General features: G+C 47.9%; 3 protein-coding genes across 9 annotated transcripts; 1 reads left to right on the top strand and 2 right to left on the bottom strand.

Annotated features, from left to right (window-relative positions):
• Positions 1–25: 25 nt before the first annotated feature.
• LOC115386091 (dynactin subunit 1-like) lies at positions 26–9868 on the bottom strand. 6 transcript variants are annotated; one of them, XM_030088288.1, is made up of 31 exons: positions 9756–9868; positions 7954–8019; positions 7676–7870; positions 7482–7554; positions 7369–7400; positions 7194–7214; positions 6675–6698; positions 5885–6034; positions 5686–5709; positions 5183–5380; positions 4895–5099; positions 4723–4801; positions 4474–4633; positions 4281–4385; positions 3977–4168; positions 3787–3903; positions 3553–3705; positions 3311–3471; positions 3048–3216; positions 2817–2885; positions 2485–2697; positions 2241–2402; positions 2034–2165; positions 1828–1953; positions 1612–1754; positions 1353–1519; positions 1149–1267; positions 874–1069; positions 710–783; positions 544–633; positions 26–468 (listed from the first exon to the last, which is right to left on the bottom strand). In XM_030088288.1, exons 2-31 carry the CDS (start codon positions 7993–7995, stop codon positions 331–333), a joined length of 3729 nt encoding a protein of 1242 aa, XP_029944148.1. In that variant the 5' UTR covers positions 7996–8019; positions 9756–9868; the 3' UTR covers positions 26–330. The 6 variants fall into 6 exon arrangements, with proteins under 6 accessions (XP_029944148.1, XP_029944149.1, XP_029944151.1 ...); XM_030088289.1 differs by having other exon boundaries at positions 9780–9857; XM_030088291.1 differs by lacking the exon at positions 5686–5709.
• Positions 6713–23466, top strand: tdrd7b (tudor domain containing 7 b). 2 transcript variants are annotated; one of them, XM_030088294.1, is made up of 20 exons: positions 10699–10832; positions 12440–12646; positions 12823–12967; positions 14706–14913; positions 17124–17206; positions 17507–17715; positions 17807–18175; positions 18263–18573; positions 18648–18840; positions 18916–19027; positions 19104–19306; positions 19378–19512; positions 20081–20164; positions 20806–20940; positions 21016–21126; positions 21200–21348; positions 21425–21663; positions 21729–21912; positions 21994–22154; positions 22233–23466. In XM_030088294.1, the coding sequence occupies exons 2-20, from the start codon at positions 12440–12442 to the stop codon at positions 22451–22453; spliced, it is 3459 nt and encodes a 1152-aa protein (XP_029944154.1). In that variant the 5' UTR covers positions 10699–10832; the 3' UTR covers positions 22454–23466. The 2 variants fall into 2 exon arrangements, with proteins under 2 accessions (XP_029944155.1, XP_029944154.1); XM_030088295.1 differs by lacking the exons at positions 10699–10832; positions 12440–12646; positions 12823–12967 and adding an exon at positions 6713–6718 and having other exon boundaries at positions 14763–14913.
• A 259-nt stretch (positions 23467–23725) lies between these two features.
• Positions 23726–25119, bottom strand: LOC115386109 (calcium-binding protein 4-like). Its single transcript, XM_030088325.1, has 6 exons — positions 24992–25119; positions 24532–24562; positions 24275–24418; positions 24087–24196; positions 23845–23992; positions 23726–23766 (listed from the first exon to the last, which is right to left on the bottom strand). Exons 1-6 carry the CDS (start codon positions 25034–25036, stop codon positions 23738–23740), a joined length of 507 nt encoding a protein of 168 aa, XP_029944185.1. The 5' UTR covers positions 25037–25119; the 3' UTR covers positions 23726–23737.
• Positions 25120–27058: the final 1939 nt, after the last annotated feature.

The raw sequence follows: 27058 nt of genomic DNA, 5'->3' as shown, positions 1-27058 counted from the left end.
TTCAATGATTTTAGATTTAAATTTGTAAGTGATGCATATTTTTATTGTCAGAATTATTACTAATACAAAAAGGTACAAAGGAGGGGGAGGAGACTATTACAACAGAAATGACTTGTTGGGGTTCCTCATTTCCAGACAGAGGTGGCAGAACTGGTACAGACTTCTGGAACACATTACCTTCATAATGTGACAGTCATGGACTTATGGAAACAAAACCAACAGATGCTCTCTTCAATGCTATTCATGTGTAAACTGTTTCCTGAGGGACGTGCAAAGCAAAGATGGTTAAATAAAGAATGTTAGAGTTGAGATGGTGGACGCGGCTGCGTCTCACACCATGAGGAGGCGGTGCACTTGCTGCAGCTGCTGCTGGGACAGCACGAGGCGGTGGACTTGCTCCTGGCCGCGGGTGCACGGGATGGCGACGCGTCCCACGAACACTGTTCCTCCCTGCTTCTCGTCCTTCGCCTGGAAATCATATCGCCATGCGTGTGATCATCTACTCAACCAACGCGGCATCACAGCTGAGCAGAGTGCAGCTACCTTAACAAAGGAGGAGACGGGGAATGTGGCGAAGTCGGAGGTCGCCTTTGCGCCGGGATGATACGACACCACGTGTTCGGCCACTTCTCCCTGAAACACACGGCGTCGGTTCAGTTTCTGGGCTCGGGTAAATGCTGGTGCGCGTGTTACGGGGGATGTGTTTGACCTTGAGTTTGTCCAGAGCGTCGCTGAGGCTCTGCAGGCGGGCGGTTTGCTCCAGCAGCTGGGCACTGGCGCTCACTGTCGGAAACGAAAACAAGGGAAAATTAAGTCGATGTGGCGAGAGAGGGGGAAAACTCCAGACTGTCCTGGCTAGACATGCGCGCTCACCTGCTGTCTTCCCGGTGATGTCCACCACCTTAACCTCAGCGCTGAGCTTGAGCAGGGTCGCCAGGAGCTGGTCGGTCCGGCGGTAGATGCCCGTGTTGAGGCCTTCTGGAGGCATGGAGCTTTCCTTGGGCACTTGTGGAAGCCTGGGAGGGCAGAGCGGCGGCAGGGAGGCCAGCTGAGCTTTTATCTTCTCTGCCTGGAAGAGAAAGGTGATTGGTTTCCACGATAACAGCAGTCTTCTGTAGAAAGAAGGTGGGGAATTGATCCGAGCGTACCTTCAGCCTGTTGTTCTCGTTCTTGAGGTGTTTAATGCCGAGCCGCTGAGCCTCCACCTGCTGCCGGAGCAGAGGGGAATCCACCACCTGCAGCGGTCCCGCCATGGACGGAGGCACACCTGAAGAGAGCGGGAGACATTCCACCGTGACAATCAAGGATCCTCTTAAACCGTCTAGATTATTATTAAAACCACAGGAGTTCACCTCCTGGAGATCCCTGAACAATAGAAGCGATCCCCATGCCGGGTTGGCCTCGTAGTCCTTCAATCGTAATCTTGGATTGGTTAGTGATGCGCTGCTTCAGTTCGGCCTTCTCAGCCTCCAGCTGGTCGATGTCGGCCTGCAGAGCGTCCATCGTCTCCTCGAACTCCCTGCAGGAGAGAACAGAGAGGGACGGGTGAGGAAGTGAATGTGCGACGGAGGAACGGGAGGCAGGGGGTCGAATCGAAAAGAGTTTTCTTACTTCTCTTTCTTTTTGAGCAGAGCCAGGCTCTCGTCCAGCTTGGTCTGGATCTTCTCCACCCGCTCGTCGGCGTCCTTGGTGGAAGTGTCGAGCTTCTTCTCCAGAAGGCTGAGGCGGACGTTGGCCTCGCTGAGCTCTTCGCCCTGAGGAACGCCCGGACACGTTACGGCTTTTGTTTCAGCTTAAAAATTCGAAACTCTCGGTTTCGTCTGATACCTTGATCTTGAGGGACTTCTTCAGCTCCTTGATGACGGTTTCTCTGTCCTCCAGTTTGGCTCCCAGGCCTTCGGCGTCGGTCATCTCCGCCCTGACGGTGGAGGCTCTCATCTCTACCGGAGGCGTCTGATGGCAGGATTGGATTGGAGGGCGAGTTTAAAGCATCTTAACAGTGCAAAATATCAACGTGCTGAAAGCATCCGTACCTTGCCCTGTGGTTTCTCGGCGTCGTACTCTCCCTCCTGCATGGCAGTGGCCATCTTGTTCATTGTGGCGATGACGGAGCTGCAGGACTGCCGCAGGAACTCGGGGCCGTTCACGCCTTGAGTTCCATATACCTTCAAAAGAAAAAAAGATCGTGACAAAAGAGCAACGACAGAAGCTTCTGGATTTGTGAACGGCGCGGCAGCCACCTGCTCCACAGCCTTGCAGACGATATCCTCCAGCCTGAGAGCGTTGAGACCCTCCTGCTCCGCCAGGGGAGCGATCATCTGACCGCCGGCCGCGGCCACTTCCTGGAGCACGGCGACCACGCGGGTCAGCTGGCGCCTGCACTCCGTCAGCGTCTCCGACACCTTCGGACGACACACACACACGTCAGGCCAACCGCATCTCGGTGATCGCCGAAACACTCCCGTGACGCGCTTCTTTCTGTACCTGCGGTCCAAAACTGAGAGCCGCCGGGACGCCGGCCACGTCGGTTCCGGGCATACGGCGGCGGATCTTCTTACAGAACTGCTTGATGTCAGAGCAGGACGTGTCCAGGTCCTTCAGGAGAGCCGAGAGTCCAGAGTTCTCCTGACCGGCGGACAGGAAGGCCCTCAGGCGAGACACCTCCACGCCCATACAGTCCAGAGCACTCTGGGTAAACTGGAGGTGAGAGGAAGGGGTTGTTGGTGCTTTGAGAGTTCAAAACAAAACTTTTCCTTTTAATCTACCCTGATTGTTTTTTCCCCCAGGTGTATTCTTTGAACGAGCCTCTCACACACCTTGATGTGGTCGGCCAGCTGCACGGTGCAGTCCTCAGCCTGATCCGCCAGGTGAACGCTGTACAGTTGCTGGAAAACAAAGATGTTTGACAAAACTTTCAGCAGGATATACTTTAACTTTTTCACCACTGTTGGACAATTGTATATAATTGTGCATTTTCAGAGAATTCTGTACAAGAAACGTTTAACCGAGCGAGGCAGAGGCTACAGCGCGGTGGAAAATGTCGTTACCTGATAGTACTTGATGGCTTTTGTCAGTGGCTCCACCTGAACAGTCTCATCCAGCTGGTCTTTATGCAGCAAGTCGATGAAATAATCCAGAGAGCGCTCGTGGAAGCTCATTTCAGAGTAGAGCGTACCCATCCGCTTGAACACTTCTACGGTGCAGTTATTCAGAGCCCTGAAAGCAGAAGACAGAAACAGAGAGACAAAGAGTGAATTGACGGAAAGCTTTAGAATTAGCTTTATTTTACTTCCTTAAACGCAGAACTCACTGTTCGTATTTGTGCAGGGTGGCCTGCAGCAGGCTGAGGGAGTAAACCAGTCCGGCCGCGAAGCTGCGCTGTTCCCCCGGAGCTCCTCTCAGACCTGCTCCCTGAGCCAGATTCCCGTTCAGGTCGAACTTCTCCTGGGCCTGTTTGCTGATCAGCTCAGCCTGCGCGCAGGGAAACACAAACTTTAATTCCACAATACGACAACCACAATGACTCAAATGCAGTGTCGCGCCGACCAATACCTTGCAGATGAGCCTGGGAATGAGCAGGAGCACCAGAATGCAGTCGTGGTCTCCTCCGTGGCGGAGGAAGGAGTCGGGCATGAAGGAGGTGAGGAGGGAGACCTGTCGGTTGGACTGAGCCACTTCCATTTTCCTCAGCTCCATTTCGATGGCCTGGAAACGACGACAGGTTGGGACATTTTACAAACCGGCGTTCATCTTCGAGAAGTGAACGTTTCAGCGAAGCCCTCCCACCTTGGCGTACGCCTTGGTCTCAGCAAACTTGATCTTGAAGTCGAACAGCTCTGCAGGTGGCTGCTGGACCTGTTCTGCGCTCGCGCTCTGCTGACTGACCAGCTCCCTGTTGGCCTCCTAACGGACAGACAGATCCTTTTATACGGCATCGAACCGCAGACCCCACGCGGCATCAGTCCTGTCGACGCACCTGAAGCGAGGAGGTGAGCTCTCTGTATTTGTTGATGGTCTGCTGGTAGTCGGCCACGGTCTCCTGAGCGGCTTCCACTCGTTTGTCCGCCTCGCGGACCTTCCCTGCACTCAGGTCCAGCTGCTCCCTCAGCTCCATCTCCGTCTCTCTGGCGTTCTCCTGGAGCTCGTCGTTCATCTCATTGATGGCTTCCTGTTGATACGGGGAAAACAGACTTTAACGTTTCTGTCCATTAGACCCTTCCCTTTTAAGTCATTGCAGTCGACCACATGCGCTCAAAAAAATAAACCAAACACACACTGACCAAATCGGTGACCGTTTCTCTCAGCTCCCTGACTTTCTCCTCCAGGTCCAGGTTCCTCTCAGTCAGCATCTCCACCATCTCCTCCGACCCCAGAGCAGCGTCCACCTGTTACAGTCAAACACACACCGGGTTTAATGTTCAGACACGGCTTCAGATTTTACTGTCGGGCGTCATCTCCTCCTGGCTTCTTTACCTGCTCCTTCAGCTCGTCGATAGTCGACTCGGCGGTCTTCACTTCCTCCTGCAGCTTCTCTTTCTGAGCCCTCAGAGTCTCCAGCTCGGTGTTTTTCTTCTCCATCTGCTTCTGCAGCTTCACGTGTTCCTGTTTCTCTGAAGCCGACAGGTCCCGCATCCTGAGGAGAAACAGGAAAGTGGGTTTTTTATTTGTTTCTTGGCAGGGAAAGTTTTGAAACCTTGATTAAAAGCTGTGCCTTTAACTGACCTGACCAGGGCCTCTTTGAGTCTGCCGTTCTGCTCCTCCAGCTGTTTGACCTGGTAACTCGACGCTGCTCCATCTGAGCCTGCGGCGGCGAAAGACACAAACAAACGTGAGAAAGATTAGTCTAGAATAAGAGATGTTATGGGAGAGACGCTAGTTACCTTTTCAAACCCACCTTTCTCTGAGATCTCGTGCCTCAGGATTTCCAGATCCATGGAGAGCTCCTCCACCTTCTCTTTCAGCGAGTCCACCTCCACCTGCAGCGACTCTGCTCGCTCCTCGGCCATCTCTTTGTCCAGGGTGGCCATCTCGATGGCGTCGGCCGTGTCCGACATCTCTTCCATGTAGCGGTCCTTGGCCTCGTGCGCCTCCCGGGCTTCCTGCGTCGGAGAAAGAAAGTCGTTTTAAAATTATCTTTGAAACATCAGACCGTCGATACCGAGACAACGACCGAACATCGTACCTTCTTCGCCTCTTTGAGCTGTTTCTGCAGCTCGGCCTGCTGCTCCTGCATCTTGGTCTTCCACTCCTGCAGCTGCTCCAGCTGGATCTTGTGCTTCTCCAGCTCCTTCAGTTTGGCCTTGTCCTCGGTTCGCTTCATCTTCAGAGTCTCCAGCTTCTCCTCCAGGTCCTTGACTTGGGCTCGCATGGATTCTTCCTCCTATGAAGGACAGATGGGTGAGAAACTCAGAATTACTCAGATTATATTGTAAAATACCAAAGAAATGTCAAAACAGATCAAGCACCCACAATAAAGACCCATAACCAGCCGATGTAAAAACATGATTAATAACTTCCCTAATCCACCGTGGGAGTGTCTTTTAAACCATGCACCATCATCAATTAAACTGATCTTGAAGTTATTTCAAAAGTGTGGTTTTTAGATGAGGAGAGGCCAACGCTGAGCTTGTTAGTGAACTCATGCCAGGTGCCATCAGCATGCATGTGGCCATGAGAAAACTCTACCTGCTTGGAAATGGCAGGTTCCGCCTGGTCACACAGTTACAAGGATGGAACAGGACAAAAATAATGAAAGATGAGTCGAATGATGAGCGGGGTGGAAATAAAATAAAGCCAAAAACAGAGACGTCACAGACTGACGGTGAACCACAGCGTTCCGTCGCCGACACTGAACACGATTTTCTTCCAACAGACGGGGACCTACTTTGCTCGGAGTGGCCGGAGCGGAGGCGGCCGGCGCTGCAGGGGACCCGCTGGGCTGAGGAACGACAGGAGCCGCCAGGGCGCCCTGCTGGGAGGGCAGGCCCGCCTCGCTGACATCGGGCAGAGCGGCCGAGAGGCTGTCACGCGACGCCTGTTGACGAGTGGGAGAAGGAGGGATCAGGCGGCGACAGGAGGTGATTGGAAGACGTCAAAGAACAAAAGAGATACTGTGATCATGCAAGTCTGATTTCAAAAAAGAGAGAGGGAGAGACTTTGTGCCTTGCAGGGTTAAGTACAGTATACACCTTCCCAGTGTTCACACACACCAGTGCACCTTTACCCTGATCCGCAACAGCTTCAACACACCACTCCCCGTGAGTCGACGGGCGACGTTCACAGAGCGTACCGTGAGCGCGTGGCCGGAGCGCCGGGACGTACGCACCAAAAGGGAGGGGAGGGAGGAGGCAGGGGCGAGGCGACATGGCGTACCCCACTGTCACAGTTTGATCATACACACTGCGTCAGGCCTCCAGCGAGCTACGTGTGAATCTTAAATGGGGGATTGAAACTTCCAGACATTCTATTTATTTTAAAATTACTAGTAAGACTAAGTTCTAGCAATTTAAATTTCAAAATACAAGAAGTATGTGCTTACAGAGACTAAATCCTCTGGTAGAAATCTGCTCTAAATGGTCAAAATTAGCAGGAAAAAATCATCTAAACCAGCCGAGAAACTCTGACTTAATGTGAAATGATCTAATTTGGATATTTGTAGACCTCTCCAGGCTCACCTTTCCAGAGCGGCGGGTAGAGGACTGGAGGGGAGGAGGAGGAGGTAAGTTGCAGAAAGGAGGAATGACACACACACGCCCACACACACACACACAAACACATTCAGCGGTGAAGCAAGATAAGAGATTAGCAGCACGTAATAATCAGACTGGTTAGATTATATAATTGTTGATCCCATGCACCATTTAACAGCGACTTAATGAATGCTGACTCCAGGCATGTGAGCAAAACAGAATGTGAATTCATGCCAAAACCGTCACTCAAGAAATGATGAAATCTCATCATTGGTGACCTGAACCTGTCACAATACACAAGATGCCTTTACCAGAATAAAAAAAAAGCACATAATACACCAAGAAAACACACTGGAGATGTGTTAACAAAGCCAAGGAATGTCTGTACGTCCCGTGCAAACGGCCACAGATGGAAAAAGGGGTAACTCAAAAGATGATTTGTCGCATTAGTGCAGTTAACAAAAACCACAGCAAAGCAAATGTGCTGAATTGGAATATTTCTACCTTCTTAAGGTTCGATGGTGTCTGCAAAGATTCATTGGAGAAACAAAAATAAAACGGTGGTATTGTACAAAAGAGCAAAAAAAAAAAAATTAAATAAAATTAAATACATTTTGAAACCAATCAATAACCAAGGGAATCGTTCGGAAACAGTGAGGTCCGAGATCTGGTTACATACCTGCTTGGTTGTTCTGGGAGTTTCAGGAATATCTAGAAAAACCACAAATTACACTTTATCATCTATTCTCTGATGCTCTGGTTCAGCTTCACGCGCGTCTTTTCTCCGCTCACCTTTTTGCCTCGGAAGCTTTGCCGTGCCTGAATCAGGAGTATCCGGCGAGGTGGCATCTTCTATTACCTGAAGCTGCATTTAAAGTAATATATCTTCAAAAAGAGCAGCTTATGAATGGCCATTAGACATGATAAACAAATAATAAAGAGAAATAGAAATATATGCATTGATCATTTCATCAGATTTTACTAACCTGAGACTGTCTGACAAATATCCCATGATTCTCCTCGCAGGTGAAGTAGCGTTTCCCCTGCACGGTGCCATCGTTCTTGCCTTTGGCCTCGTCAAGTATGACGCCCACCCATTTCCCGGTGGCAAAGAGGGTTGTGCCGATGTAGGCGACTGTTCCGCGCTGACCCTTTCCTGTCACCTCTACGATTGAGCCAAGCTGCGAGGTGAGGAGCGGAAAAGAAGACCGTGAGTTATGAAAAACCGACTCTCTTGTCAGATCTTCACTGAACGCCGACCGACCTTCGGAGGTTTACCGCTCTCCACTGTTCCGCTGCTGCTCATTTTGCTGATCAGTGGGCTGGTCAGCTGCAGGATTTGGGGAAAAGATGAGGACGGGGGTGATTTATTACCATGGGGAGCGCAAGGTATGGAGGGAAAAAAAAGAAAGGCAAGGTCAGTGAATACCAGAGAATTTATTGTTTAAATTTAAGGAATTCCTAAGACATGGCATCCTCGATCTAGTAGACGTGGATAAATGTTTAATAGACCTGAAGAAGGTTAGTTTTATGTGTGACAGTAATATTCACTATTTCTCCCTGCTCCAACAGTTCAGAGCAGCATTAATAAAAGCAAATTGTATTCAACAGCAGGAGAGTCTTCAGGCAGCGCAGGGGAACACACTCGTGTAGTCATATGTCCTGGACCACAACACATCTCCAAATAAACCAGCCATGCAACAAACAAAGCTGCTCATTCAGTACAAACTAGGCCTAACTGTGAGAAGCAGGAACATGTGAATTCATGCTTCCCTGCAAATTTAAACCAGAGGGCATCTGACCAGACAGAAAAAGTCGATTATATCGCTGTCGCAGCGACTGCGCTGCAGGATTTGGCTCATTTCGGTTGGAGAAAATGCTACTTTTAAACAATTTAAATTGGCAAAACCTACTAAATCAGTGATGCTATCTCGACAGTATATTAGATTTGTCTTAAAGATATAGATATGTTACGTAATTCCATCTGAAGAAGCTTCAAGATGCGAGGAGGTGATTCCTACATCCATGAGAAGGTAAATGACTAAACAAAGTTACTTATCTTCTAATGATAAAGTTGTCATTTGATATAACCTTAACCGCATACATTAACCTAAATGATCGCAGACAAGTGTCTGTATTACTCACCCTGGGGGTATAGGAGTGCCGTCTGCTCAAAGCCATATTTAAAAAACTATAATGTTTTCCAGTTCAGTGTTAAACAAAGGTCCAGAGCTTATTTTCCTCTACATTCACAACTGTTCCTCTTCTCTGGAGAGAATGAGGGGAGGGATCTCAGGGAGGGACGTCCCAGCTCATTTACACTAAGACAGGGGAAAACTAAGTTTACTGAGTCTCTGAAATGCTCATGCAAACGTTAGCGAATTGGCATATACTTTAATCCCATTTACAAATTCATTTTAAGAAGAAATGATGAGTAAGATGGGTTACTGCTTTAGTTTCTTTGTAATTCATGAGTTATTAATTCAATGGACAGTCATTAAAACTAAAAATGTCACTGATGAGAGCTTTTGATAGCTTTCTGAAATAATATTTCTTGTGACGTTGGTGGTAAATTGGTTGCATAATTTACTGAAAAAGCCCTGTTTCTATATCGCTGTGTGTACTGTGCAGGAGCCAGTCCCAGCTATCTGTGGACACCTGAGCAGATCACCAGTCCATTACAGGACAAACACGGACAGACACACAAGCCGTCATCACCGATCTGCTCCCACTGTGGGAGGAAACTCCGCACACACAGGGGAGAACATGCAAACTCCAGTGAGAAAAGGTCCCGGCCTGTCTTCGAACCTTGGAACATTCTCGCTGTGGAGCGAAAGCGATAACCACTGCTCCACGAACATCATGAATTAGGAATAAAAATAAGAAACGTCGCCAAACATGCCCAATCTGTTATGATTCTCTGTGCACAAACTGACCGATGAGCCTTTCCTGCTAATGTATTTACAGCTCCGGCTAGCCGGTGGTCAACATCCGGCTTACAGCGCAGAGAGAGAGAGAGAGAGACGCGGCGCTAAGGAGCAAACGCCTGGTTTAAAAGTATTTTACCTGAGGTACACCGAGACTCCTGACCTTGTATTCAGCTCTTTGAAGCGGCCACACAAATATTTATCCTGTTGTCACTTTTCTGACACCGTTCTCTTCCTGTTCTTATACGTCACTTCCGGAACGTTGGCGGAAGTAGCGCCCCCTGTTGCAGTGCACTTTCCTCCGCTCCTACGTTTTTTTCTCTGTTTCCATCATTCCGCAAGTTTGGTGGAATTCCAGTTTAGACACATTTATTACATTTATAGATTTTTATTATACATTTATCAATAGATAAATAATGCACATCTCAGTTTAATTACATTGACTGAAATTATTTTGAAATGTTTCCACTTTCTTTTCATTGAAAACGAAAGGCTGTGTAAAGAAAACCTCATGAATATTTGTCTTTGACATTGATATGACAATAATAAAGCAGTGACATGATTTACTAGTTAAGTCATCGATCTATATTGATTTGCATTTGTGATCAAATATTTATTCACTTGAGTTTTTTTTTTTTTTTTTTTAATACTTCTGAAAAGGCACTTTAATTATTTGAACTCTTGATCACTGAAGTTTGGGATGAATAAACTTTAAACACAACCAAACTTTCTGATATTTGTTATTTTCTATTATTAATTATCAATTAAGAATTAATAATGCTTTATCTGATAAAGCTTTTATTCTTGATGCCAAGGTTACACATTTATTGTTGTAAATACTTTGGTGTGGAGGTCATTATTAATTTTTTGAAAAAGTTCAAACGCTACGTTTTCTAAGCATTTTCCCGGGGCTATGAACAGTAGCGAATAATCTGACACACATTAACCCAGAAAAAAAAAAAGTTTCACTGGGTGTTGGCGGACACGGGATGGGGTTATTGATTGACGTGCAATAATCCGGGAGCGTGCACCGCGGACCAATCAGGAAGCGGAGGAGAGGCCGAGCCTGGAGAGGCCGAGCCCGGACCGGCTGGCAGCAGGCAGACGCTCCCCCCGGGGACAGAGCTCCGGCCGCCGCTCAGCCCCGTGGCGGTGACAGCGCTGACAGCCGCTCCTCCACGTCTCGACTTCACACACGCGTCCGTTTTAGAGCAAGGTAGAATTTTTTTTTAATTCTTTCCTTATTACTTTATTGGAGTTTTAAACGCTCATTGCGGCTCTTAAATTTGTTTTGACACTCCATACCGGGATGGTCCGAAACTTTTCAAATTAGCGTTTGTATATATAGACCTTTCCGGTAAGAAAATTCAAAATAAAATTTTGTAACGCTAGTGAACGTATAAAACACGACGTCATATGCGGGCTGTGTTTTGTTTTGAAGGCAGGAAGCGGAGTGTCGGCGGAGTTTTATCGCTGACTTGTTGAATTTCGCCTCGGATGAAGAGAGGATTTAACTCCATGTTGCGTGTAATGTCGTTGCATAAACTGGCTCTACACCAAGTCCGAGACCTAAATCTGCGATTTTAGCAAATTGGTGCGGATTTTTTGGTAAAATAAAGGAAAGAGAAGGAAAACGTGAGGGAAATAGCCCGGTCCCGGTGGAGGGTGTGGAGTCCGTGTGGCACGTTACGTCATTTAGTTTCCTTCTTCGGCTGTTCAAAGTTTTGATATCAACAAGTGATCAGAGGCAGACCTGCGTCTGAAACTGCCTGAGCGAACAATTTCACTGTTTCTCTCTCGGTTTGCAATTCATCTAAACATTTACTTTGAGTTGCTTCAAGAGGTATATTCAGAAAAAAAAAAAAAAACTAATAAAAAAAATGAATTAAAAAAGCCTGAGTTGAACAGAAGGTCTTTAAATTAAAATCGCATTATAATTTTAGAAGTGGCTGAAGCTACAACCAGTGTTGGAATAGATGCCTGAAGCTGCCTGCTGAGGGTGTGTCAACACATTTTCTGTTACAGAAAAAAAAGGGGTGAAGTCTAGAATCATTACAATCTAGAATTTTCATTGTCATTGTTAAAAACAACAGTGTGGCTTATGCATTCCACATTTTGACTATTTAAAAGGAGGTCGAAGGTTTAAAATGGATCAATAAAAGAGATGATGGGATTTTTCTTACAAGAGCACATGCTGGTGTAGGTTTTGTTTGTGATCTCTTTAAGGTTTGTTTAAGTCATATCAAAAGTGAAAGTGATTTTAATTGAAGTGGCACTCTGTATAAAACCACACGGCCTTAAAAAAAACACAAATGAACTAAAGCATCAGTGGAATTTAAAGCATCTGCTCTTTCTTTTGAGAGCTCTGTGTTTGTTTTGGTCACTCTAAAGAGCAAAACTTGTGATTCCATAAAACAAACTATGCTCGCTATACGGGTACTTTGTTGATACTTCTTCACAATTGCTGTTATTAATAGTTTTTCACGATTACTGTGGTTATTACACATTATTGTCCCCCCCACCCCTCTCTTCATACTCACAATGACAGAGCTTTTGCTATATGAACTTACTAGTAATGCAAGTATGGTGGGGATACTTTTCAGCGGCACGTACACTCACAATTTCATCCAATTTTTTCTAAAGATGACTTCACTTTCAACCCATAAAAGGGATTTAGCATGACCAATGACCCAGATGAAGTCTGGAAATCTGATCGACTGTGCATAAAAACCTGCCTAACCAGTCGGCTGTAGTATAGCATGCATTTACCCTCCATGTAGGGCGACACTTCGTTTGAGTCTTATCTTTTGAAATGTATCTTAGATGGCTGATGCAGAGCTGGTGAAGAAGATGCTGCGGGCCGTCCTCCAGGCCAACAAAGGAGGCGTCTCCCTGTCACGCCTGCAGTCCGAGTACAAGGAGCTGACAGGGGAGCAGATTCCACATAAGCAGATGGGGCACAACCACTTGGATGGTCTGCTGGCCAGCATGCCGTCTTTAGTCCGCGTGGACCGCGGCCGGTCAGGAGAGGTGAGTCTGAGGCAGGACACCTGCAGAGTTGGCACTAGTTTAAGATATATTGATTGGCCCCTTTAACTCCTATGATCAAAAGACTGATTATACTGGTGGAGTTAAAATCTTCTTCAGCTTTGCAAATATTTTTTTTCTTGATCTGACTGTGTGCTCATCCTGCTCTGTATTTGCAGACGGTGTGCTTTGCATCCGGGGCGGGTGACACGGCACACATCGCCAAGGTGGTGGCTCGCCAGCGAAGCTCCAAAAAGACCGGGCGACCCCACCTGGTCAACACCCAGATGCGGGTCAAGCCGGCCGCCCCGCTCGTTCTCAACGGTACGATTCGGGACGACCAAGAAATGAGTTTTTCCTTAAGATACTTTGAAGACTTAACATACTTGATCTCTAAACTTTGCTGCTGCTACAGTGCGGCAGAGCTGCAGCAAAAGAGAAGTACAACTCGTGTCGGCTGGCTGTGCCACCACTGGGACAGTGCTACATTAGCAGAATGCTTTGTGTGCCGCCACCAGACAGGTTGTGGATGAATGACTGGCCTCTTTCGTCGCTCTGTGGGGACCTGGAGGTCTTTTTGTCACTAATAATATCACACACACACACACACTCACACACACGCTTACACAGCGTTCAGGTGAGCGATGTGAACAGGGACGTTCAGACACACAAATGAAACGCTGGAACCGCGTCTGTGTTCCGCATACTAATCACCTCAGCCAGACCGATGCTGCAGAACATTGCGAGCATCAAGAGGAGGAAGTGGGAGAGAAAGGGGTGAAAGGCGAGAGGAGGAGCCGCAGTGAGACGCTGGGAGGAAAAGGAAGACTGGGATGGTGAAATGGTGAGGAGGGAGGGGAGCAGCCAGATGACGGGGAGGGAGGGAGTTAGCGAGAGAGGGAGAGAGGGAGAGAGAGGGGCTGCTGTTGATATTTGAGGCTAATACATCCTACAGCAGCTGAGACTCAGCTGCGAGCGAAGAGGAAGCTGATTCACGGCTCTCTCTCTCTCTCGCCGCCTGGCTTCACTGACACTCAGGCAGACAGACCAGGGACTGTGTGTCCATGCCGGTGAGGTGATGCGGCGTCTGCTCTTACCGTGTGTGAGAGAGTGTCTTGTCCTCGACCTTTATCTGCATGTAGATTTATGCCTGTGAATGCTGACTTTCTGTGATGAGCGTGCATGTTTCTCCACGATGACCGAGCGCAGTTTGGTTATTTCATATCTGCTGAGCGGAGACTGAGTCACCAAAAACTGCCCGTCGATGACTTTCTGAAGACGAGCCCCGATGAGGCTGCTTGTTGCGTTTTTCGAGAGCAGAGAGAGGATGATGAAGCAGGAGAAAGTTCCAGATTTCAGTGAGACTGAAAAAGGTCGAGGAAAAAGAAAAAAATAGTGTGGATAAAAGAGAGAAGACACGTGGGAGGAGGAACTTAAAAAGACAGTGTGTAGGAGTGGAAATGACTCATGGTTGTGCACAGTAAGGTAAGCTGGTGATGCCAGGTAGAGGAAATGTGACGTCAGGCGTCGTAATAACAAAGAGATGAGACAGTTACTTTTTAATAACTGTATTATTGGCTATTTTTGTTCACATTAAAGCAATAATGTGACTTTTGTTACATGTACTTTCCTTTTCTTTGCATGGAAGCTTGTAGTTTCATGTTCCATCATAAAATACAGTAAAAAGTAGCTTTTTAATTCTGTAGACATGGAAGAGGACGAGCTGAGATTAAGCACGAACTACATGGAATTTAAAGGGACCTGAATATCAGCATAGGTGTATTTTCCTGAGTGCATTCTGTGTCCCAGGTGAAGCAAATACGACAAATTCTGATTTTATTGTCATAAATGAATTTGTGACTCTCGTGGTTAATACTGCACTCGACTTTCTGCTAAGTGAAGCAGCTCCCTAACGGACGTTTCACCCGGTCACTCCCAAAACATTCGAGACAAAGATATTCTGACTTGCAGGATTGTGTCGTGGCAGCTTTATTCTGTCACTTGTCCCAGCATCAGGTCAAGCTGAGTCAGTCATCTTCTGTCTCTTTTCTTTCTCTCACAGCCAAACCTCAGACCTCTCTGAGGCAGCCCAACCACCGCGGGCGAGGTGGCGGTCGAGGAGGGGGCGGCGGTCGCGGCGGCGGGCATGGAGACTTCAGGCAGGCAAGAGACATAAGGGATGGCCAGTCGGAGGGCAAGAGCGGGGGGCATCCGAACAAGATGTCCAATCAGAACACGCCCAGCAGGAAGGGAAACGCACCGACTGACAAGTGAGTGAGGCAACCTGACAGAGATGACTGAACTGTGTTTTCCTTTGAGGTACCACAATGCAGTTCACCGCGACATGAGCTGCAATTATAATAATAATAATAATGCATTGGTTTTATATAGCGCTTTTCAGGACACTCAAAGACGCTTTACATAGCATTATTCATTCACACCATACCAGGTGGTGGCAAGCTACTACTGTAGCCACAGCTGCCCTGTGGCAGACTGACGGAAGCGAGGCTGCCAATCTGCGCCATCGGCCCCTCCAACCACCACCAACCATTCACTCTCACAACTTTCATACCAGGCAAGGTGGGTGAAGTGTCTTGCCCAAGGACACAACGACAGTTTTACGCCTGCGGGAGCAAGGATCGAACCTGCTTATAAGACAACCTGCTCTACCAACTGAGCTACTGTCGCCCCACGACAGTCCACATCTTGATAGTAAAGCTCAAACATAAGGCCCGTGGGCCAAAACTGGCCCACCAGAGGCTCCAGTCTGGTCTTTAGGTTAAGAATAAAGTCATTTTCAGTCGTATTTTTTTCAGTTTTTTTGAAAATTTAGACAATTTCACACTAAATGTGAACTAAAATGTGTTTTATACCCTTGTTTCAGAGGACTAATGAAAGATACCTTTTTTAACAGGAAGTGAAAACTTTTGAATTTGTTATGAAGTATAGATAAAGTGTCTTCGGGTCATTAAAAAAAAAAGTCCATTGCAAATGTTAGCAAATAGTCAAGATGATTCCATTTCACTGGCTGGTTCCGTCACTTCCATCCGTCCGCTGTGAAAACAACTGACATCAGTCCTCACCGCACCGCGCCGCACAATGGGGCAGCGGGGTGGGAAGGCCGGCGCTTTGGCGGGGGGGACACAAGCGGAGCACGAGAGCAGCGGAGCGAGCCCGTTTTAATCCCCGCTCCATTCACCGGTAGATTAACACTTCTAAACCGACACAGAGTGAATCAGCACATCTCTCTGTGTCCCTCTGCATATGCCAATTGTGTGTGTGTCAGGGTGTGTTTGTGCACACGCACAGGCCGACCAGTGTACTATGGGGTGCCTGGCAAAGGAAAAAAAAAAGGTCTACTTTGAAAAGTAGCTTTTAGAAAAGCTCATTTCATATTCAGGTATTGAGTCCATGTCAGTAGATGAGTCTTGCTCACTCTTTCATATCAGTGCTTTGGCAGCAGTCGACTGTGGCCTTGATTAGATCAGAGCTCGTGTTTTTGGAGTATTGAGTATTGGGATGCAGCATTTCTGAGTCGCTACGACGATGGGCAAAATTTTCCGTGTAAATGCTGCACTGTTTGAATTTAATCAACTCCCCAGAAAAGTCCACAACTATTTCATCAAATCTGACAAAATGCTCAGTTGAATTTTGCGGTGTAATAGTCACCACCCCCGCCTCATAGCAGAGTCACATGACTTGGACTCCAGACACAAATTTGATCACCTCAGGAAGGAGTTGGACTATATAAACAGTGATTCAATATTTGAATTAGATTGAATCTTTTAACTTCATCTACACCTGGATCTGCTGACACACAGGTGCTCCGAATTTATTATCTGCTTCAAGGTTTCCCTCTCATAATGTGAAGTACAGAGCCACACCACAGATCATACTGAACTGAAGTAATACCTTGCTGGTGTCTCAGTACTCTGTGTCTGTTTTTAATAGATTTTAATAGCTCTTTATGGGCTTGGCAACTGCTACAATAACTCATTGAGTTCACAACATGTTTTGTTTTGTAACAAATGTCATTCACGCACCATTATTATGGTCTGAGATCCTTCTGTGTGTAAAAAAAATGTCTTAGGATTGTAAATGCTATTCAGGTCACAAGTCAGACAATATGTAGCCTGAGGTTGAGGTGGAGAAATGCCTTTCTAACAAGACAAACCACGCTGACAGTGTGTTGGAAATTCAGTTTTCACTGATTACCTTAACTGTGTAAAGTAGACACACTTAGCAACCACTTCATGAGGTATCAGGCTGAACTTTGAGATGCAAAGACAGGAAGTAGAAATCAATCAAGCCTTTTAAAGACAGTTTAGAAGCAGATGGAGAAGTCACAAACAGTTTGATCATTTGCAGACTGGAGAGTTTAACACCAAAGATCGAGAGCTACAGTTTCTGACTGGGAAGTTAGTGTGTATTTCTGGTTAAGAGAGAATGTTTTTTGCATGCGCTGTCTTCTCGTGTCCAGGCCAGAGAAGAGGATGCCCCTGCCGTCTCGTTTTCAGAAGGAGGTGCAAGCTCACCTCGCCAAAAACGCCCAAGCTCCGAGACGTAAGTAGGACAGGCTCCTTTGTTATTTTACATTCCGAGTGCAGTTCGCGTCAGGGAAGGCCGTGATTTGTACGTCTGTTATTAGAGCCGGCCCTCTGCTTCCTGAATGCCTCTCCTGCAGCCCCTCGCCGAGACTCAACTATTTGTTGAGGAAGGCCATTTGTCTGCAGCCTAAGGCCAAACAGTGGCCTCTAATAAACCGCGCAGCTCAGCAGAAGCAGAAACACTGCTGAAGCCGGTCATCCCAGGCTTCTGAAAGTTCTGTTTTTCTCAGTGACAAAGACATCCTGTTTCTTGCAGCTCCCTTAAGTCCAAATGAGAGTCCTGGTTCAGGGAAGGGAAAACCCTACAACCCTCAGCTGGTCCAGGATCGCATCAAGGCCATCCTGGGGAAGTACAGTAACGGGTTCTGGGTGTCGAAGCTGCCACAGATCTACAAAGAGCTGTATGAGCAGGACCTCCCCACGGAGGCCATCAAAGACCTGGACACCTGGACTCACATATGTACCGTATGTCCTCCAGATCATGCTCTAGTAGATGTGTCCTTCAGTGTGTGTGGTGTGTGTTTTGTTCAGTTTTATTCAGTATCTTCCTTTTCAGGTGGAAAAAACTTGCAGCAGCAACCCATCAGAGCTCCTTCTCTACCCCGCCAAAGAACAGAGCGGCTCGTCCTCGGTGTCGCCCGTGCTCAACCCAAACCCCTCCGCCGCCCATGTCCCGACTTCAGTTATCCCCTCAGACAAGTCTCTGAGATCCCCGGCGCAGCAGAGGACCCCAAACCCTCCCCTGACCCGCTCCGGCTCCCAGTCCCCTCGCTCCACGCCGCCGTCGTCTTGGTCGCCCAGCCCGCCCTCCTCCCCGGCGTCGCTCGGCCCCGATCTGAAGCAGAAGCTGGAGGAGCTGCTGGTGAAGTACTCCAACGGGCTGTGGGCTCACGCGCTGCCCAAACTCTTCCAGGACACTTACAAGGTCGGTAACACTCCGACACGCTGTCTCTCACACACACACACACACACACACACATCAGTGGCACGCTGTAACGCCGTTTTATTTCAGATTAAACTTCCCGGACACGTCCTGGAGAACCTGGACCTCCTCTCAGACATCTGCACCATCGACTACCCGATGCCCGACAACCCCAAGAGGGCCATCCTGTACAGGAGGAGCAGCGCCGGCGGCGGCGGCGGAGGTGACGATGAGAACTGCAACAGGAGGAGCTCCTCCGCCAGTGAGGAGGAGCTGAGAGTGAGGCAGGAGCTGGGCCGCCGGCTCAGCAGCCAGGAGGTGCCTCTGCTGCAGATCCCCAAGGAGGAGTACCCGTCTGTGCTGGTGGTGGAGGCCACCAACACCAACGGCGTCATACTCAGGTATGGAGGAAGCGTTCAGGAATAAGAGAGATTGTTCCGGTGTGTCTCACCGCCCGGCTCTCCTCCTCCCTCAGGTACATCGGCGAGGGTTACTCTCAGGCCCAGGAGTCCATGGAGGACGACATGAGGGAGTTTTACGGCGTGGAGAAAAGCAGCCAGACTCCTCTGTCGTCTCCGTTGTCGGGCCAGCTCGTTGCCGTCAAGGCGGAGGAGGAGGAGGAGGTTCTGAGGGCCCAGGTGTGCGAGGTCATGTCAGACAAGGTTAAGGTGAGAGGTCATACACAGAGGGTGAAGGATAGAGAGGAAGGAAAAGAAATACAGTGAATGCTGTTTTTTTTTTAGGTCTACTACGTGGATCACGGCTTCTCAGAGGTGATCAACAAAACGAAAGTGTTCGAGCTGCATGAGAAGTTCTTCAAACTGCCGTTCCAGGCGACCAAGTGCAAACTCGCAGGTGAGACGCTAAAGAGACTCTTCTCGACCCCCGCCGTCCCCTTCCACTCTTTATCACACGGGCGTTCCTCCGCCAGGCCTGGAGCCGTTCTGCCAGGAGCCCGCGGTGCTGAAGAAGTTCGAGGCGATGGCGAGCGGGCGCATCCTGCTGGCCGAGATCCTGGAGCGGCGGCAGACGCCGCTGGTCGTCCTGTACGACACGTCGCAGGACGACGACGTCAACATCAACGCCGCCTGCATGAAGGAGCTGCACGACAAGACGCTCGCCAGTCCCCTGCGGGTACGGCGGGAACCGCGCGTTCACGGGCAATGCGCGGGAACCCGCTGAACCTGTGCCGTGATTCTCTCCAGGTGAACAGCGCTTATATGAACGTGACCGTCAGCAGCGTCTGCTCCGACGGGACCATCTACTGTCAGCTGCCGTCCCGCGGTCTGGCCAAGATGAACGAGATTCTGGAAAACATCGAGACCTATTTTCACTCGCAGGTGAACACCGCTGGTTTTCAAACTATTGCATCCTTCTAAAGGAATAAGGAGTCACTCATCTTCAAAACTTTTTGTGAATGCGTCGGCGCCGTGCTGCTTTGTGGACAGATTGAGATTAGGGTGATAATCTGGAGTTAAGACATTGCCAAACCGCTTAATATGTTGGCGGGGCGGCAGAGGAGCCCAAGCTTCTACTCTGGCCGTCCTTTAAACGTGTAGTCCCAGCTCATTAACACCCGACGTCAGAGCTGCAGTTAACAACGGCGTAAAGTCTGCAAGTGTGAAGGCCAACTGCGATCCTACAGAGAAGCAGTGATTTAATCCTCAAGGTTCCAAACAAAAGAAATTTAAAACCTTAAAAAGAATTAAAAAACAAAGCTGTTCTGGTTGGTTATTTTTGCCAAAACCAAACAGTTACTCCTGAAAAATGACTATGGTCTCTACATAGAGCCCATTGTGATGCTGCACTGTGGTGCAGAATGTAGTGAAATATTAATAAAACGTCTCTTCTTGCTCTCATATCATGTATATTTTTACGAATAAGCTGAATAAATGTGTTTTATTCCAGGTAACATCCGAGTTCCTTGTGTCCAAACCCTTCTGTGGGAAGGGCTGTCTGGCTCGTTACAAAGGCAAATGGTCCCGTGTGGAGGTAGGCTGGAGCTTTTCCCTGCGCTGCAGGCCATGAATTATTGAATTGGTGGAATTAAATTGGTATTTTTTTCTTTAGATACATTTCAGACATAGCTCCCTTTTGATCTTTGTGTGTCTCCATCTGAAGTACTGTGACTGTCTGATCAGAGAGAAGCTTAAAGGGGGATTCCAGTATCTGTAACTGGCTATATTTACTCACCATCAATGTCCACATTGTGCTTCTGAGCGTCACGCTAACTTCTGACTCAGGACATCTGGAAACGAAAGATCAGAGTATCGAGGTCATGAGCACAAAGATCTCTGTAGCTGAATGTGATCACACTGATCGTCACTGATACGATCTCAGTCACTCTTCCTCACATGTAAACAAACCAACAGAATATGCTCGTCACGATTACCTCAGCTGGCACATTGACCTGGATTGGGATTCCTAAATGCAATAAGCATTTAATCCCTTTACAAACCGGCAACGCTGCCCGGCTCATTATGATTTAAACTTCTTGGCAGCGACTTCAGGTCACACTTCTGGCCTCACAGGCCTGTAATTAAACGTATCTTTACATCTACTGCTGGAAAACTGATGCCTGTTTAGCTCACTGCTGGAATCATCGAACCGCGTGTCTTTATCTGCATCTTCAGATCACCAACCTGCACGGCAGCCGGGTGTTGGACATCATGTTCATCGACGTGGGGGTTCATGCTTCTGTGGAAGTGTTCGAGCTGAGAGAGATCCCTCCGCCGTTCCTGCGCGACCTGATGGCAATCCCCCCGCAGGTCAGCGCCGGCGCCGACGGACGCCCGCCCGCTGGACGGGAAGTGTGAAAATGACCCTCCGCTCCCTGTGTTCAGGCTGTCAAGTGCTGTCTGGCGGACCTGGCGGTCAGTGTGGGGTCCTGGACGCCGGACGCCATCCAGTGGCTTCGAGAGAAAGTCTTAAACATCTCAGACTGCAGCATGAAGGCGAGACTCCTTCCTCCTTCATCTTTATGTATGTTTATTTATTTATTTATTTTCATGTGGTTTCCCTCTAAAGGTTGCGAAGGTCGACGACACCAAGCGCTGCGTCTACGTTCACCTGTTCACTGACAAGAACTTCCACGACCCGGCCCGCAGCCTCAACCACCAGATGGCTCAGACCGATCTGTTCAAACAGCAGCCGGACGTCTTCCTGACCAGCCACAGGTCGCCGCTCGCCGTTTCACTTCGGCTGCCTCCTTTAAAGTCGCAGCTAAAATCAAACTGATTTTTAATTCCACAGCCCCGGCAAGAATTCCACAGTGAGCTTATCCTCCAAGACGTCCAGCAGCAATAGCGAGTCTGCCGACGGCAGCCCCACGTCACACCCGGTCCCGACCAGGCCTCACCTCAGGAAGGCTCTCTCCGGGCCCAGAGGAGGCGGATCGGGAGGAAACACCGCCGCCAGGAGCCAGTCGGAAACACCCAAATCTCCCTCCCCTTCTTTACAGATGCCACCGCTGCTGGAGCTGCCCCCAGCAGGTAACGACGAAAACTGGACGGAGCTTGTCAAATCTACATCGCTCTGAGGGATGTATTTCTGTCAGGAAACAACCTGGATGTGTACGTGTCGGTGGCGTGCCACCCGGGCCACTTCGTGCTGCAGCCGTGGAGAGACATGTACAAGCTGGTGGTGCTGATGGGAGAGATGATACTGTACTACAACAAAACCGAAGAGAAGCCGCTCAACATCGAGCCCAACCAGATATACGCCGCTAAAGTAGAGAACAGGTCAGTACAATGTAGTGTCTGTGATTCCCATCAGTTCGAAGCCTCCCGGTGGATCACGCTTGTTTTTTTTCCCCTCCTCAGCTGGTACCGCGTGCTGCTGAAGGGAGTCCTGAACAACGGCTTGGTGTCGGTGTACGAGCTGGACTACGGCGAGCACGAGCTGGTCAGCTGCACCCAGCTCCGGCCGCTGATCGAGGAGTTCCGGCAGCTGCCCGTCCAGGGCGTCACGGCTCAGCTGGCAGGTGCGGACCGCGCCATTAGCGGGCGTTTAAATTCAATCCAATCTGACGTCCTCTCCTCCCCCCTCCCCCCTCCATCAGGAGTGAAGCAGCGGCAGTGGTCGGAGGAGGCCTCCATGGTCTTCAGGAACCACGTGGAGAAGAAGCCCCTGGTGGCTCAGATGGAGGCCGTGCAGGACGCCGCCAGCCCGTGGGACAGGAAGGTCACCGTCTTCCTGGTGGACACCTCGCAGGAGGAGAAGGACATCTGGGTGCACGACATCATGGCCGAGTTCGCGGACGAGCCGACCGGCAAGCCGTAGGAGAAAACGCAAGGAGACTCGTCCGTCTTTACCTATCTGCTATCGACTGGGACTGAAGGAAGAAGAGACGCCTGGGAGACGCTGGAGAAGTAAGTGGTTTGGCAGCATGTTGTGGTTAATTGTCCTCTTGCTTCAAACACAGACGGTACAGCGTCCCCCGATTCTCGGTCCAGTCCTCAGTCCAGAGCAGCTTCCTAAAACGCCGCTTCACAGCCAGCCCCGCCGACGGGAGCGCCTCTCAAAGGGCGTCAAATTATCAGAAGGACCTGTATGAATTTGTTTACAAAATCGACTTTTTGAGTGTCATTTGTGGTTGTCACGAAGTTTACAGAAGTTAGAAACATTCCCCGGTGAGGAGACGCGGAGGGAGGTTTGAAGGTTTTGAAGAAATTCTTTAAAACTCAAAGTTAAAGCGCACAAACTACCTACCTGCTAACATTAGGAAGCGTGTTTAAAATTGAGATTTTGGGCCACTCAGTCGAAAAGCTCTCAAGTGAAAAGCTGTGTGTTTTTAGTGGGACTGATCTCTAACCTAACTTTGAAACTGCATGTCCCGAACATTTCTCCTTCTGTTTTTTTTTTTTTCCTGCTTGACGATGAGCCGAGTTTAACTCCAGCGCCCGTGCTGCATGCTGCACACCTTTCCAAACTGAGTTCCGTTATAGTTTGGGAAGACGGCGATAAGAAGTTACCAGTAGTGTTAAGCTTTCGAAATAGGAGAGGTGATTTCCTGATGGCTGGTTTTCGGCGCCGCCATCTGAAGTCGGCCTGACGTTGGGATTTGGTTCTGAAATGTGATTTTTTTTTTTTTTTTTTAAATTTTAATTTCTCCTGACAGACTTGCTTCTGATTCCATTTCTTAAGCCAGATATTCCTGACAAAGTTCAAAGCTGCATTGTCGCTAACCACTGTTATTATTTATATTTAACTTATATGATCTAAATGACAGTAGAAACACTATTATTTTGTCTAACAATGGCTGGGGAGAATAAAAGATTTTGGAATAAAGTCTGTTTGAGTGGTAAATGTATGTCTTGTTCTTATTTCAGAGACAAACACAAGTGAGCATGGTTTCTTTATTAAAATAGCAAAACATTTAATTCTTATTTACATGGTAAATAACATCAGGAAGTTCTACCAGCATTCATTCAGGGATGAGAGTTACAATTCTGAAACATTCTGATAGGCACACATCTTGTGGTAGAAGTCTATGGAGTCACAAACACGTGAGTAAAATGTGTATTCTTTGGAGGATGCGTTCCTCAGCGACGCTCCTCCCAGGCGTCAGCGAATAGAGAGCATCATCACGAACTCTGAATGAGAGGAGACAGGAAGCCGTGAGTGAGCGTGAGCTGTCGCGGCAGCGGCCGTCCTCGTCTGCCGATTCCCACCTTCGAAGTCGATCATTCCGTCCGCGTTGATGTCCAGCTCCTTCAGGATCTCCTCCAGCTCGCCTTTTTTGAGCTTCTCCCCCAGGAGCGTCTTGACCGCCTCCTTCATCTCGTCCTGATTGATCTTTCCGTCTCCATCCAGGTCGAACTGGAGGTGACGGTTAATAAGATGTTAGTAAACTTAATTTCTTTGATACAAAAAAAACATGTTTATTCTGTATTAGTGACGCTGATCTCCTCACCTGCACGAAGGCCGACTGGAGCTCCTTCAGCCCCAGCATGCCGGCCGTCTCCCCCATCATCCGGGGTCCCATCAGCTCAGTGAAGTCCTCGAAGTCCATCAGTCCGCCCACTGCGGAGAAGACATTTTCACAGTTTAGCCCCACGCCACACGGAGTCCTCCAGGAGAGCGCTCCTGAAACACACTCACTTCTCATCTTGATCTGCTGCACGATCTCCAGCAGCTCCATCTCCGTGGGCATGTAGCCCATCGTCCTCATGCACTCCGCCACGTCTTTGTAGTTCAGGTAGCCATCTTGGTCGTAGTCAAACTCCTTGAAGGCCTCTTGCAGCTCTGAGGAAAGAGATTACAGCAGAGTTTGGCTCTGGATTCTTGTCTAATGACTGCAATATAACAAAACCTTTTAATTTTGAAGTTAATAATTTTCTATTAAGATCAAAACTCACCATCTAATTCAGCTTGGGCCAGTTCTCTTTCCTGCAATAGACAGCAATCAAACAAATATTGTCATTAAAGTACAATTTAATTCAAACTATCACTCAAGACCAGAACAAAGTTACCAAAAAGAAAAGCAACGAAACATTTTAAGTTGAATGACCCCCAGTTTTTTTGCGGCTCTCCTCATGTGGATCATGTTGATGAGAAACGACGTTAAGCTTCGACTAATGAGGCTCTAAAGCTGCAGGAAGACACACCAGGCTTAGTGACGGGAGCAGCACAGAGATCAGGAACAAAATGTGTAAAGACACAGCCTGACGTCCGCCTCACTTCTGACTCCTTCACATGTGACACCGGTGAACTTTATCACGCCGCTTTGCAACTTTGATTTCAGATTCATGCAAAGGAATCGAGGTCTGCAAGATGTGAAGGACTGTCAAAATGGTGCATGAGTGTCCGTGTACCTACCGCCCCGAAAACACTGTTGATCACAGAGTTGTAGACTTTGTTCATGTCCGTGCCTTTCTTGGACTTCTTTGAAGATTTCTTGGGTGCTTCGGAGACGGAACCCGATGGAGACTCCTTTGCAGCATCTTTGCTGCAGAATTTAAAGAAAATAAACAAAGATCATGAAATGAGGAGCAGACTGTGGGATTTTACATGCATCAGCATCAGACGTTTTGTAAATGTGAAGCCAGTGATGTGTCTGAATGTACCCCTCTGCAGCCGAGTTGACAGAAGATGTGGAAGAAGTCCTCGATCCTTCTGCAGCCATACTGTGAACAGCCATACAAACAGTGTTTCCAAACTTAGTAACTACACATGCATGAATGTCTGGATAAAAACACACATTCTGATTGAATAAAATCATGTTGAAAAGCTTGATTTCCGATCTCTGTCTTCAGTTTCTTACCTCTAAAAGCAGAAAATCCAGTGAGAGAAGCCAAAACTGCAGCCTGTTTCCCGGTCCTTTGTGCGCTGTGCTCTGTTTCTGTTGTGAATGGCGGCACGGCACAACATCCGCTCTGGTTCTGCGTCTCCTCTTGACCTCCTGCTCACCAGAGAGGCTTAGTGGGTAATTACCTGGCCGAACGTGCAGCCAACAATTACAAAGCACAACGTGAAGCAGCAGCGTGACTGGATGGATTGACCTTGGGAAGGTGCTTCAGAACCCAGATTTATGAATCCTCCTTAGAAGGAGCCGCACATGTTCACAGCAACCCTTTGTGATGAGTTTCATACTTATGAGTAAAACAGACTAAACTAACTCAAGTTTAGTGCAACTCACTACAGCACTGTGCACCTCAGTTTCACACTGTGATCCTTAGTCACACTTTCACATTCAACACCTGCAGTGAAAAGCAAAACAAGTTTATTTCTTAAGTAACATCTATTGTTCACTGGAAAACATGAGCAAATACTAATGCTTTATGATCTGATCAGAAGTGAGAGTGTCAGCGGTCCTCATGTTTTTGGGAAGATTAGAGAAGGAATTCATCAAATGCATCTTGTCTTAGGTTGCGACCTCAAAATGAAAGATAAATGTCCATTTGATTTTCTGTTGTGCAATGAAAATTAAACTAGGATAGTCTTATTTATTTACATGTGATTTTATAGAAAGTTCCAGGAAGCAGATCCAAACCCACGATGCGCACTTCTTTCAAATTCCCACCAGGTGGCGCCAAGTCTCAGACTAAGTCAAATCCAAATAACTCATGATATCTCGATAGCAATGGCCAGCAACTTTGGCAAATCCAATAACTTAAAACAAAAAGAAGAAAAACAAATAAAAAACAACCCCTGTACCCTCTCTATCTTATTTTTATGTGTTACAAATACTGTCAGCTAGAAATTCATGCACTGAAATCTTGAAATAGCATCAATACAGGGAAATCAAACAGTGTACCCTCAGTGAAAACCCCTCTAATTTCTTCATACTTGGTACAGTCCACTCAGTTCACTATAAAAGGGTTGAAAACCTTTTCCGTCGTGTTTGTCAGTCGGACTCGGAATCCGCGGATGCGCTGAGCTAAACGTCGAGTATCAAATATTTTGGAAGAAAATGAACCAACAAGAAACACAAAGTTATAAGTAAGTATATTCTCATCTTTGAGCACAATATTTTAGCATTTCTATTGCGTACAAATCCTGACAATATGTGTATTTGCAACTAATTACCCCCCCCCCCCCCGCCCCGGAAATGGACATGGTAGGCTAGCAGGGTCCCGCACGACTGTCTGCCAAACATCGGTTTGGCGACTCAGGATTTACAGCCATAATTTGCAAATATACAAAACTGTATGTACATGGTAGCAGCAAAGGTGCGTCTCTGGGAAATCCTTAGTATTATTGTTTGCAAAAAGAAATAACGATTTTGGCACGAGGCTGAAGTTAGCTTCCGATTCACAGCTTCGGCATTGAAGGGTAAAATACTTAGGCATTTGGAGCGCTATCCGTTCTCTGGACTAGTCTACTTTTAAACCACGTCTAACATTTTAATTGAGATGAAAACTTTGCCAGACAACCGTCATTGAA

Source organism: Salarias fasciatus, chromosome 3 (genome assembly GCF_902148845.1).
Source record: "Salarias fasciatus chromosome 3, fSalaFa1.1, whole genome shotgun sequence".
Lineage (NCBI taxonomy): Eukaryota > Metazoa > Chordata > Actinopteri > Blenniiformes > Blenniidae > Salarias > Salarias fasciatus.
Note: the sequence above shows the minus strand (reverse complement) of the source record. Positions and strands in the feature narration are given on the sequence as shown.